The 12,989-nt window shown below is 41.7% G+C and overlaps 1 protein-coding gene and 1 long non-coding RNA gene across 8 annotated transcripts in view; one reads left to right on the top strand and one right to left on the bottom strand.

The window, feature by feature from the left end:
* The first annotated feature begins 83 nt into the window (after window positions 1-83).
* LOC118291260 lies at window positions 84-5,796 on the top strand. 5 transcript variants are annotated; one of them, XR_004786583.2, is made up of 6 exons: window positions 84-255; window positions 3,755-3,922; window positions 4,337-4,488; window positions 5,064-5,176; window positions 5,292-5,385; window positions 5,657-5,796. It is a non-coding gene; the product is annotated as an uncharacterized LOC118291260 (long non-coding RNA). The 5 variants fall into 5 exon arrangements; XR_004786584.2 differs by having other exon boundaries at window positions 85-255; window positions 3,771-3,922; XR_004786585.2 differs by having other exon boundaries at window positions 85-255; window positions 4,342-4,488.
* Window positions 4,907-12,989, bottom strand: part of LOC118291255 (E3 ubiquitin-protein ligase HECW1) — a 34,283-nt gene continuing 26,200 nt past the window's right edge. For all 3 annotated transcript variants that reach the window (XM_047329860.1, XM_035619366.2, XM_047329861.1), the window contains 17 exons: window positions 12,518-12,624; window positions 12,196-12,302; window positions 11,777-11,962; window positions 11,467-11,601; window positions 11,101-11,212; window positions 10,903-10,999; window positions 10,392-10,475; window positions 10,161-10,267; window positions 8,370-8,484; window positions 7,627-7,740; window positions 7,164-7,316; window positions 6,980-7,078; window positions 6,730-6,859; window positions 6,440-6,586; window positions 6,110-6,224; window positions 5,618-5,816; window positions 4,907-5,394 (listed from right to left, as the gene is read on the bottom strand). In XM_047329860.1, the coding sequence (XP_047185816.1) occupies window positions 5,283-5,394; window positions 5,618-5,816; window positions 6,110-6,224; window positions 6,440-6,586; window positions 6,730-6,859; window positions 6,980-7,078; window positions 7,164-7,316; window positions 7,627-7,740; window positions 8,370-8,484; window positions 10,161-10,267; window positions 10,392-10,475; window positions 10,903-10,999; window positions 11,101-11,212; window positions 11,467-11,601; window positions 11,777-11,962; window positions 12,196-12,302; window positions 12,518-12,624 (2,119 nt within the window). In that variant the 3' untranslated portion in view covers window positions 4,907-5,282. The remainder of the gene's footprint in view (window positions 5,395-5,617; window positions 5,817-6,109; window positions 6,225-6,439; window positions 6,587-6,729; window positions 6,860-6,979; window positions 7,079-7,163; window positions 7,317-7,626; window positions 7,741-8,369; window positions 8,485-10,160; window positions 10,268-10,391; window positions 10,476-10,902; window positions 11,000-11,100; window positions 11,213-11,466; window positions 11,602-11,776; window positions 11,963-12,195; window positions 12,303-12,517; window positions 12,625-12,989) is intronic.

Here is a 12,989-nt window from a genome sequence, read left to right as displayed (position 1 = left end):
TGTCCAATCAGATCGCAGGAAAAACCAAGAGTAATCGTTCTACAGGATCCTGAGTGTGACAAATGATAAGGATCAATAGATGAGTGGATATCATGTCATAATACTATCTCTTTTATTGGAACAATGATCCATGCGCTGATCGTATATTCCTCACGATCACGAATGAACAGTTCAGTGTGATTGATGACATCACACATGGCTGACATCAGCTCATGAAGACCAAAAAATGTGGCTGAAAGCTTCAGCAGAACAAAGGTAGTAGAATGTATAAAATTATTGGATGCTCTTCAATACAATAACCTTGAAATGGAAATTGAACTGCCATTTCCAAGGTCAAGGAGGAATCACTTTTTAATCTTCATGTCTTTTGCTTTGTTTCAGTCTGTACAACACAGTACATATGCACACACAATGGCAGCGAGGTAACAAAGTGACTTTTTTTTATTGAGATTCATAAACAGTTGTATGGTATGGTGGAGCTTTAGCACAGCCTGAGTATTTAGCAACCCGTTCTCAGACTAAACAGAGCTGTACTATTCAACAATATGTACATACAGTACACGCACGCACATACACACACACACAACTTAAAACAGACAAAATATCCATGCCTCAGTGTCACCTCCCAGTGAAGTTGCCACCATCCACCCAGTCATTCACATATTCCCTTTGTAAAATTACCTTTATAAAAAAATAAAATAAATGAAAATGAACAAATAAATAGCTCGAAAAGACACAAAGACCAAACTGACGCTACAATTTGTCACCACTTCACCTCTCTGCCGGACGCCCCCATGATTTCATACTTCTCCAAAAGCTTAGTTAAGTATTTCTACAACAGCTTGAATCGGTGTTATGGGGGGTGATCTTGACCGTTCTTTTTCCAGAATAAATATCAGTGTTCCAAGATCTACAACATGTGTATTCAACATAAAAACAAACAGCAAGAGCGAGACTTCTGTACACGGCCTTTACATTTTACACCAAATCACCTACAAAAATCTCCCATTTGTATGCATTTCATTTGATGATCAAAGCACTGATTACTTGCTGAATGCATGTGGCTCTGAAATGTATAGTACAGTAAGATTATCTATACATATATATACCATCTATGATGTGGAATAAAACCCTGTAAAAGCAATGACATTCTCGATAATGAAACGGACGATGCCACCGTGTGATAGTGTGGAACGGAAAATGAGAGACACTGTGGGCTAAATTGAACTGTAGCTTAACGCAGTGCCTAACGTAGCGACAAATAACCATCCATCGCAACAGATAATTGAAAAGACACATATCAAAAACACAAAGGCTCCAAAAGTGAAGGCAAACTCTTTGATGCATCTCATCAAATCAAATCCAAAAAAAGAAAACCAGCAAATAAAGAAAACATTCAAGGAAAGGTTCATGACTCCCCTTTACTTATAATTGCAATACAGTATAAATAACAGTACAAAAGAGTTGTAGAAAAACAAAACAAAACAGGGAATGCAACATAATCACAGCCTTGTCCTCGTGGTTAAAAAGATGTGTGGATAAGGCCTGGCCACCATGGGACAAATGATCTGACTGCCAGTACATCGAGTTCATCCCGAGAGAGAAAACACAAGTTATATGTGACTCTTATCACATTCATTCTAAGACTTCCTTTGCCTAATCTTCATGTACGTTTCTTTTGTCGTCTCTTATGTCCCCCCCTTATTGATCATTCCCACAGCTAAGGAGAAAATAATCTCAAAATCATTTGAGATGTTTACCTCAGTAAAGTCCCTAAAACAAAAATGATAAGCAGAGATATTGTCGGTTTTTATTCCCCACGTTCTTCTTCCTTGCAACGTTTTTAAAAAAAAAAATGCTAATAGAGGCTAATGTAGCCTGAAGCCTCAAGCAGGGATGAAGAGCAGGCTACATACGTATGGTAAACTCTTCTCCTCTTGACGACGTTTATCAGACTTCACACACAGCTCCCTCTGGAGGTAAACCAAAGAGGAAAAACAGCTTTATACGACCTTTTATGCAGTAGTACTAAACAAAACCTGAAAACACACTTCAGTGTCATTTTCAAAATCAGCAGTTTCTCTTCAACCTTTCAGCTCATTCAGTGGTTGCAATGACAAACCGTATTAAAGTACAGTTTACGTTTTGCGGCTTCGAGAGATTAAAGCTTTTGTACCTTTTCAACATCTGGCTAAAATGTTTCAGATTTTGAATCCAGTTTCAATTCTTCTGGTTGCATTTATGTAGAGTTTTTTTTTCTATATTATATATAGCTATGTGCGCATGAAGACGAATGACATTGCCTGATGTAAATTGGGTGTCAGTATTTTCCAATGAACCAAAGTTGTGTATTTGGAGCGCGACACAGAAACCCAGGGCGAACATCAGAAGAACATGCAAAGACTTTCCAAAAAAACAGAACCAATGCAAATTCTGAACCGTAGAAGTAACCGAGGCACAGTTTCATTACCGGACGAGAGATGTAGACAAAAACAATTTGGGAATGCACAGAGAGCGCTGCAGGCAGTCACTGTCCCCCCAAAAAAAACATGGCAGCCTGTTGAACAGACTGAGGTTGAAGTCTTAGCTATTGCATATATTACACTGGTTCATCCAAGGGCCCCTATCCACATCCGAAGAACGGCTGCATCGTTTCGGGAATGCCAGTCCGATGACGGAGCCCTCGAAGACCCACATGCTGCTTTGCACCGGTCACGTTGTTTCGAGACAGTAAAGGTTCAGGTGTTGGAGTACCTGCTCCGACGCACAGAGCATCACCAGGGTACACAGACGGAGAGAAGTTCATCAGTGGAAGACCTGAAGAAGAGTACCAAGAAGCTCCCATTCACATAACAACCAGAGATGCTGACGGGGTGAAGCACCACTCTGGCCCGAAAGGATTCAAAAGAATGTCCCCTTCGTCCAACTGGATGGCCCACATGCGCATTCTTTTATCGTCAAGGAATCAAGGGCTACCTGTTTGCTTGGTTCAACATGACCACAGAAGGTAATCCCGGAAGCCCTTGTGTTGGAAACGATGGCTACGGTGTTAAGAGGAGACATGACATCATTGTCTCTGCTGTCCAACACCTTGCGGAGCAGAGACTGTTTGCAGATGTTTGTCGGTAACAGTGCTGTCCATTCAGAGGAGAACATATATATATATATATATATATATGCCCAGCTGTTGTCAGCTTGAACCCCTGGGACACACATGATATATATAAGATACGGGTCCAGATCTGAGCCTTTTCTGGGTGATACTCATTACCCAAGTACTTCTTGAGTATCAGAACTGGATGAAGTATTGTAATAGTTGCAGAGTCAAACTATCCATGAGACCCAACCATTCAAATGGGTTTACTGCACCCTTTACCTGGATTTGTTGTCAGTTTACTGTAAAGGACATGAAGTATTACTCCTTCCCCAGTTTCAGTGTGCTGGACCACTCCTATTTCTGAGCACATTCTCAAATTTCATCCAGGTTCAATACCTACTGAGGAGCTTGCTGCAGTAAAGTACCTACTTTCAAACAGCTGACATTGAATTGCCATAGTTAACGCAGCGCATGACAACGTGATGTGTATGGATGTTTCTCTTCGGTGGTCCAGTGGTCCTTCCTAGTACCCGACAGAGAAGAGTCATCTTCTCTACATCCTCACCACCAACTGTTTTGGGCTCTATTTTTTTCCAGATGCTAACTGATCTTGAAAAAGTAATCCATACTTCTTTCTCTCGTTTCTTAAAACCTCAGTTGTACTCCCATTCAGATGTGTAAACAGACAGCTGTGGACACCACTGATGCTGCTTGGAATCCGCTTGGCTAAGTGCATGTGCCCTTGTTGCGAAGGGGCATAGACATCTGCACAGAGCCACGCTTACATACGAAATTTACTTGGACCCTTGCATTCTTGCAGATTCGGTAAGTATAATTCTAGCCTTCATCTTGTGCCAGTCTATTTTCCAAATCCCATTTGCCAGTCTTTCTCTCAATGGAGCAAACACACACGATTTATATAATCTATCTTTACACTGGTTCTAATTTTAGATAAAATGTTCTACTTGATCAGCCCTGGGGCCTTGAAATAGCTGGCAACATGCTACATTGCATTTATTTAATCCCGCATTTCTTTGGGTCCCAGTCTAAGAACCTATTGGTCATCCCAAGATCCAGATCTTTGTTGGCTCTCCAGATTAAAAAACATGATTGTTCCTTTTGCTACTAGACTTCTGCATCATATACTCTTATCCACTTTTTTTTAATAGCAATATTTATAAATTATGTGAATGGATGAGTAAATAATCTATAATTATCTTCTTAATTATAATGTATAAGAGCAGCAAACCACCTGAGGACTTTGCGTACGTCGACAGCATTCAAGTTTGAATTCACAGAAAAGATTTTCAAACTGCCAATTCAACATTTGAAGGTTTTATACGACACAACTTATCAGATTTTTTTCTTCTTCAGCAGACAACATTTTTCAGGTAAAACTGTAACTTTACTTTTCCACTCTTCCATTAAAGCTCTTGTCTGGACTTCTTTTATTTTTCTTTCAGTTTTTATTCTATTTGATTCTCTAGTATTCTCTATTCTATTTGATTCATTTTTTCCTGTACATAATCATTCTATACATTTATAATTTATTTCCATATATTACTTAAATCTTTTCTGTCGATTCAAAATTTCAAACCAGGTATGTTTCTGTTCTTACTTTGTAACATTACTCTTTATTTGTTGTTAGATTTGTTAGCATCTTCTTTACTAAGTATTTTTGTATTGGGATGATGCATTTTGGTTCATGCAACTATAAATGATCTTGATTCCATCTCACATACCCTTTCTTTGGGTACTTGTATATATATATATATATATATATATATATATATATATATATATATATATATATATATATATATATATATATATATGAGTATATATATATTTATATATGAGTATATATATGTATATATATATACATATATATACAAACATTTTCTCATATTATCCAGTCTTGATGATTAATATAAAAATACCTCTATTCCTGCTGTGGTGTACTAAGTGCTGGGTGCTGTCATAAAGATCAGCTAAGTGAAAGACTTCACCACACGGTACCATAACAGTGACGTACATACACCCACACGACCCAAAACCTTTTTGTCGAGTACAATCCAGGTATCTTGAGCCCACAAGGGCCGCTTTTCTTTTCTTCGCATTATATGGCCCAGCCAGTGGTAATGCAGAGAGGAAACGCAGTGTTGATTTTATCATTCTGTCCATCTCACTCCAGGCCAAACGTGCTGGTTTCCTCCACAGCGATCAGTAGTTTTTCATACAGCATGGTGTACGAGGGGTATGGTGGCAGGTCCAGGCGGTTAAAACAGGTATGAGCCCTGAGAGAGAGAGAGGTGGAGGGGTCATGGCTGCAAGTGAAAACCTGAAGCGCCAATCATGTTTTACTTGTATTTTCTTTGTCGGTTTTGTAAACATTTGTGAGGATCAATGAAACCAAACTATGCTAAACATGTTTGGAGCAGCCATTCGTATGTACATGATGAGGATGAGGGAAGGCAGAGGAGAGTGAATGTGGTTCCGTAGGGAACCGAGGTCAGATACCTGGGCAGTGATGTGACTTTGCCCCACTTCTCGATGCAGAAGCGCCGCAGGCCGTTGGACCCCCGCAGGGCGGCGAAGCCTTCGTAGGGCACACTGGACGTGCCCGTGACGAACTGCAGCAGGCGCAGGCGCTGCTCATTGTTGAAGCGCTCGACGGCCGCCCAGAACCAGCGCATCACTATGTGACCGTCATGGTAACCTGGTGTGTGTTTGTTGGGGGGGGGGGGGAATCGACAGCAGAATCGATTCAGGTTGAGGGCTTTATACAGAAAAGTGTATCACTGTCTATTACTAAACACATTTCTACATAAATTCATACTGTATGTAATAAAACAACTGTACCTGATTCAAATAAAAGCTTACAACATTTGCTTCCCTGTATGTTTAGACATTTTTCTATTGTCACACAATATACATTGTTACATTGCACAGCCCAACTGTTTGACACACACACACACACACACACATAACACACACACACCACACACACACCTCCTCTGTACTCTGTGTTGCTCCGCCAATCACCGAGGTCGATCTCAACTGTCCCGGCGATAACCAGCTCCAGCTCCCGTGCATCGAACACGGACACCAGCCTGGAGTCAACCACCTGGTATGGAGAAAACCAAAGACAGACGTATTCACATCACTGTTCTAAATGAACAAAGAAAAACTTTCATTTAGTTGGGTATTGTTTCAAAAACTGCCTCCTCCAGCTGGCGACAGTCGGCCTACGATGTTATCGCTGTGTTAATGAATGAGAGTAGTGTTCACCTGCTTGTGTTGTTAAAAATATGCCGTTGTCGCCGTCTGGCGGTCGTTTACCTCGTAGAAGCCTCTGACCATGGCCTCCGTCTGCTGCACCACCCCTCTCTCCACCCTCCACTTGGTCATGCGCTCTATATAGTCCTTCTTGTTCTTCTCTGTCACCTGCAGGTTGGAACCGCCCGACTTCAGCTCGCGCTCCGTCACCTGGCAACGCAGCAGGGAGGTCCAGTTGTAAAAGTTTTGCTATCGAGGATGTTCACCCGTAAAAACAATGCTACAATGCAGAACATATCATATTCACATGGGTGAGATTGTAGACATCTAGCTGATGCCGTGGACAAGCTGACCTGGCCAAAGACCTCCTCGTTGACGGTGAAGGTGAGGTCCAGGATGTCGGTGATGTCGTTGTCCTTCATCCATTGCAGAGACTGGTGGAACTCCTCGTCCAGAAACTCCAGATCAGACAGGTCTGTGGGCCTGTGGGACGCACACACATCGTGTCACCGAATCTGTCAAGTTCAGTTACTTCTATGGATTTTACTTCTAAAATAAGAGTGAATAAGTAAGTGACACATGATAAATGCTGTGTGTACTGACAGTCTGAGTAGGGCCTTGTAGAAGGGTCTGGTGAAGAAAGCATCCAGCAGGTACTGGTGGATCAAAGCCAGGCCCAGGATACGACCGCTGAAACGGAACCTGAACACACACATTATACATTTTATAAAAATGGTGGTCATAGATCACTGTCTGTGCAAGTGTGTGTGTGTGCCGGGCAGCTCACCATTCCAGATGGTTCTCGACAAACGCCGACATTGGGCTGATCTGAACGGTGTAGGTGTCGTTGGCCGAGTATTCGAACAGGCCGTAGTACGGATTGAACAACTCCTGAGACAAGAGGAAGAAGAACTCTCTGGATGGACCGCTGTAGTCCAACCTAGAAGAGACGAGAGGACCGAGAGACGAGGCATTCATGCGTGTTTGATTCTTGGTATATTTGGATACATGAATCTGATGATAAAGCATTCTTTTTGCCAATTAAAAAAACAATTAAAACCGTCTCAGAGGGTTTTTAAACCTCACCAAGAATATGTTGTTTCTTTGTTTCCTCTGACACAGTTGAGTTCTCATTTCGTGCAACACGATAATAACGGGCATCTTTTAAGAAAAATCACAAAAATGTAGGCTCGTGACCAAGTGACCCACTGCAGTCAACAGTCATGTGTTCGTGCCGGTGCGTGGCTCACCCCTCCTCCCCCAGGAACGTGACGTAGAGCTTGTTCCTCTGCAGCTCTTTGCGGGAGTAAGCCATCACCTGGTTGAAGGTTCCTTCCAGCAGGTGTTCTCTCCGGATCAGCAACCTGCAACAACGTCAACACATCACACATCCCACTGGAACTACATGTACTTCAAAAAAATAAATACTGATGTATCCGTGTCTCCTTGCAACCACGACAACATGTTTGGACCAGAAAACAAATGGAAAGTCAATAAAGTCTTTCAATAGGTTTCTATTTTATTTAACAATTCAATTTCGGCAAATTGAAATCATCTAGATACAGTTTAGATACAGTTTCAAAGCCTTCTCTGTGGCGCTAAGAATTTTTTCCTCGAAACAATTCAGTTTAATTTGATTCTCTATAATTGAATCCCAAATTTTGGGGAAAACAAATCCTCTGTGGAACGATCTCTGGGGCAGCAAAGCACAAGAGACAAAATATTCCATTTGATAGATTTAATGAATATAATAGAATTTTCTAAGCGTTTTTTAAGAAATACACAATGCAGACGGGGGTGATGATGATTTATGTGGGACCAGATTATGGTGATCGTAAAATAAATGGAACAGAAATGAGCAGTTTGAATTCACCTTGATCGGGATATTTACAAATTCCTACAACTAATATATAAAGTGGGCCTTATAATAACACAGTATTATAGCTATAGATCATTCAACTTTATTTTTTGCGTAATTTACAACCAGTCTTACTTAATCTTGCCCGGTCCTTGTCCGTAGCCCTTTGCTTCTAATTTCCTGTAGAAGTTTCTCAGTTTGGCCTCAAAGTCTCGGCGGTAAGGAGCTGGGGCCCGGGCCCTCTGCAAGCCTGCACGCACACACACGCACACACACAGAAATGTTATCAATGCAGACAATGGGAAATTATGCGTGTAATAAATTCATGACTTTTTAATTTTGTGAAAAGTTTAGTAGCTGAGTAGTCGTAGAAGTATAGAGACAAAAAATGATGAAGCCTCAAATTCCAATGCTCAATGTTTCATAAATAAAGAATTAATGAGTCACATGAATAAATACCGAGACAATATATTTTGACTTTTGTCAATTAGTAAAACATTAAAAGACAAAGCAAAACTCTTGACCGCTTCCAAAAAAGCAAGATAAAACAATGTTTAATTACCACCTTTTTCAGACTATTTCACAATTTATGATTCTGTAGTGTAATATTTGTCCTTATTCATTCACAAGTATTATTAAATAATGTCTAATTAATGTATTTAATATTCAAATACAACAGTTACATTTCCCATTTCTCTCCTCTCACCCCTCCCGGACGACGCAGATGCCTCAAGAGTTGCAGCAGTTTAGTCGAGAAAAAAATCAAAGTGCAAGCAACATTTGAAGGATCTGCGAGAGAGTAAAATATGTATTCCGTCTCTGTCCACATTCTCCAAAACCAAGTCATGAAAAAAGGCGACAATCCGTCGTAAAAAAACAAATCTAAATTAATCACCTTGTGCATCGATCTTTTAGGCGACCTAATTCACAATCGATGGGATGACAAATCTCCTGATGCGTCTCCGGCATAAAACCTTCCTCAGAGTAACTTTGCCTGTTAGTTTAAAATGGAGATAACACGATTGAACACTCTGAAGACACACATGAGGTCAGTGTCGAACATCTTGCCCAGAGTTTAGACTGCAATTTTTTTTACTTTAACGATGATTATGAATTTAAGATCATTTTCGCCATTGACTAAATCCATGTCCTCTGATTGTCATTTGACAGGGAGCAGCTCAGCTGAGCTCGTAAAACACCACGTACTCTGTGTTTCCAGGTCGGGTTTCCACAACGATAAAAGACTAACGAGTGATACACAATTACAAGGCAGGATTCCCTGCTGTGACCCAATTTCCCTTTATGGATCCTCTCATCAATGACTACACACGCGAAAATACACACGCGCACACACACACACACATGATCGCACACTTGTGGCCTGCTCGAGGTCCAGTGGAGCTCATTATTATAACATTATTTGTCTCTAACAGAGCACAGCAGGCTCGGTCAAACCGTAATGATTGTGTGTGTGTGTGTGTGTGTGTGTGAATGCAGACAGTCATTTGCATTTGTGGGTTACCACAGTAGAGCTGCTTTCAGACATGCACTGAGTGGACACGAGTCCTAAATGCACGTGTTTTCCTCTAATAACTCTCACTTCCAGAAGGGGGAGACAAAGATTCTGCACTTCACTGACCATGTCACTGCTAATATATATATTACTATATAGGGGATATTCACTCTCAAAGTGTAATTATTGTTTTAGGCGTACATGAAATCTCTCATGTATGTTTGTTCAATCTTCATTCACCGTAACCCAGTAACATGTACCTTGATGCTCACACCTCTGCAGAAATCTCACAAGCGTTACCTTTATATAGATACCAAAATCAGGCATATTGGCTTTTGAGCTTTGATGCAAGCTTGTGTTTGACATCGATAACTCCTCATGTGTCACGTGAGGCTAAGTGGAGTCGGACCTACCGGGAGAGTTCTGCGGCGAGGAGGCGGGCGAACAACGAGGAGAGAAGCTGAAGCCGGGGTGGACGGGGTGAGGGGGAACGTAGGACATGATCTCCTCTTCGAACAAACTGCACGAACAGGAGACAAGAAAAACAGAGAGGACGTCATATAGACATTACACAGACTCCCGGGCACCAGGCAGCGAGATGTTTGGGTTGAGGTTGGTTTTTCAGTCGGTGAGGTTCGTTATACCTCAACAGGATGACCAGGTCTGCGTCGCATGACAGCTTCTCCACCCCCTGGGTGCCTTCTGTCCGGATGTAGTGGATCTTCTCCCTGAGCAGTCGACAAAACAAAAGAGTCCAAAAAAGTCAATTTAAAGTGAATTAATTATCAAACAATACGTCATTGAAGGTTTCCATCAATCATCCTCACAGCTTCTATCTCTTCCAGTAGATAAGGAGGTACAAAAACTGCTCCAATGTGAACTGTCAAATCATACTGACAATTTATTCCTCTGTGACATAAATGCAGCATAATCCTTTCAAGACAGTATTTTGGAAAAGAAATGAAATGAAAAAATGAAAATCTGATGACTTCATATGTTTTTATTTATTTATTCTGATGCACTAAATTTACCCAATCTTGGTTCATTTGTAGTGAATCACTGTAAAAAAAAAAGAAGACATAGCTTATAACTAAAATGTGATAATGGATCTTCTGCACCAATTTAACAACAGGTATAAGAGTATCTGTTTCATACCTCAGTGCATGGTTTCTGCTCAGGCTTGGCTGTCGCTCCTGCAACATGTCGAATATGTTCGGCTGTCGAAGGAACGCCACTATCTTGTCGTTGTAAGCTGGCGAGAGAGAGAGACAGCGGCAGAGACGGAGACATGAACACAGCACGTGGTCGGGCGTGGCTTCACATTAATAATGAGATGTCGCGGCAGGGCCTTACATGGAGCGTTCAGCGGTGAGTCAGGGGGATGTTGGCCTCGTATGGCGGCTACCAGGCTGTTTCCTGGCCGAGCCATCAGAGAGGCCCCGCGACTCCTGGACACGTCAGAGGCCTGAGGACAACAAACGTGAACAGGAGAAACTACGTGTTTGAGCTGTTTTTATAAAAGTGGGAACCAGAGTGGCGCTTGAAAGAACATGGAGTAAAATGTGCAGCGGCAAATATTTTTCCAAGAAGATTCCAAGTTGCTCTCGAACACACTTTGATTTTCATGAAAGTTGAAGGGCACAAGGACATAAGCAGAGACCAGTCCCACATTGCCCACATTGATATGAATTGAACTGATGTGTACTGTATGTACAGTACCTCCCCTGCGCTGTAGCTGCGTAGTCTCTGGAGGTGCTGCCTGTGGGCGAGGTGGCCGGGCAGCCGGCCGTTCTGCAGAGGGATGCGAGGGTCGATGAAGGTTGTCGCTCGGCTGTTGTGGTCCACAAAGAAAGACTGAGGAGACAGGGAAAGAAGTACAAAAATATATATATATATATGTAAGGCAATTTTCAACTCACCTCTACCGATAAAATGACAATATCAAGTTTAAAATACTGCTGACTTTTAGGTATTTATCAATATCCACCATCCGGATCAATTTCAAACGGCCCCTCTGCATGTGTGATACCTTGCCCTGGGGGTCGGTCTTGATCTCCCAGCCCCTCGGCAGCTCCATCTGCATGTCCGTGAACTTGTTGAGGAAGACCACCAGGTCCCGGTTGTGTTGGTAGCGCTCGAAGTTCCTGGCGTCGCGTCGCACCTTGAGGATCATGTGTTTCACACAGCTGCTGCTGGTGAACATCCGGTAGGCTGCCTGAGGAACCAGCACGAGTTTACGAGATTTACTTGCGTTTACCTACACCAGATGCTTTCCTCAATGTTATACTGAATATAAAAATTTTGCAACTGTTTATTATCACACCATTTGATTTTTAACCGGCATCATCAGTGCAGATGACCACTTGTTCTTATGGCTCTAATTCAGCACAACTTACTGTAAGAATGTGTATAATCAGATGTGTGTGAGTGTGTGTGTTTACTACTCACATAGTTACTGTGCAGCATAGTGAAGAATTCTGGGTGTGTGATGAACTTGACAGCAGGTGATTGGAGGAGATGGCTGATCTTCTGGTGATTGACAGGGGAGGCGGGGCCTACAGACGGACAGACAGACAGACAGATAACATGTTGGTTGCATCTTTCTCTGTGCACAGACATTAATATTTCAAATTCTCAATAACATCACACCAAGAAAGGACTCTAACAGACGACAAAATAGAAACTGAATATATAAATGTATTATTTACAAAAAGGTAAAACAAGTAAAGGGTTACACAAATTCTTTCTGTGAGGAGGATCGGTAATGTACCTGGCGGAGCAGGGTCCGAATCCGTCTCTGTGCTGCCGCTCCGCTCCAACCTCGGACCTCCTCCTCCTTCCTCCTCTGTGGCCATCGTCCTCTGGATGTTTTGGTACCTGCAGGATCAATAAAGAAGTTAGATTTGTTGCATACAGTATTTTTCCAAATGTTTTCAGTTCCATCTCCAGTCACCAGGTGGCAGCCTAACTCCACTACAGGACCAGCATCTGACTAGACCCTGATCTTTTCCTTCCCTCCACTCTTACAAAACACTACCTCTTTTTTTTCAGCACATTTCTATTCAAAAAAACTTTAAGAAAGTTTGAAAAAACCACAACCAAAGCTTATCTATTCAGAGGAACATTGAATGATATCATGATAAGGCACTTGGTAGTTTTTATTGGTAGATTGTCCTGCTCCTTTTTTTTTCACAACACTGTGAAATTGAAAATTCACCAGTTTAGAATTATTATTATAATAA

Source organism: Scophthalmus maximus, chromosome 21 (assembly GCF_022379125.1).
Source record: "Scophthalmus maximus strain ysfricsl-2021 chromosome 21, ASM2237912v1, whole genome shotgun sequence".
NCBI classification, from domain to species: Eukaryota; Metazoa; Chordata; class Actinopteri; order Pleuronectiformes; family Scophthalmidae; genus Scophthalmus; species Scophthalmus maximus.
The sequence above is the reverse complement of the archived record's forward strand: the minus strand, read 5'-3'. Positions and strand labels throughout refer to the sequence as shown.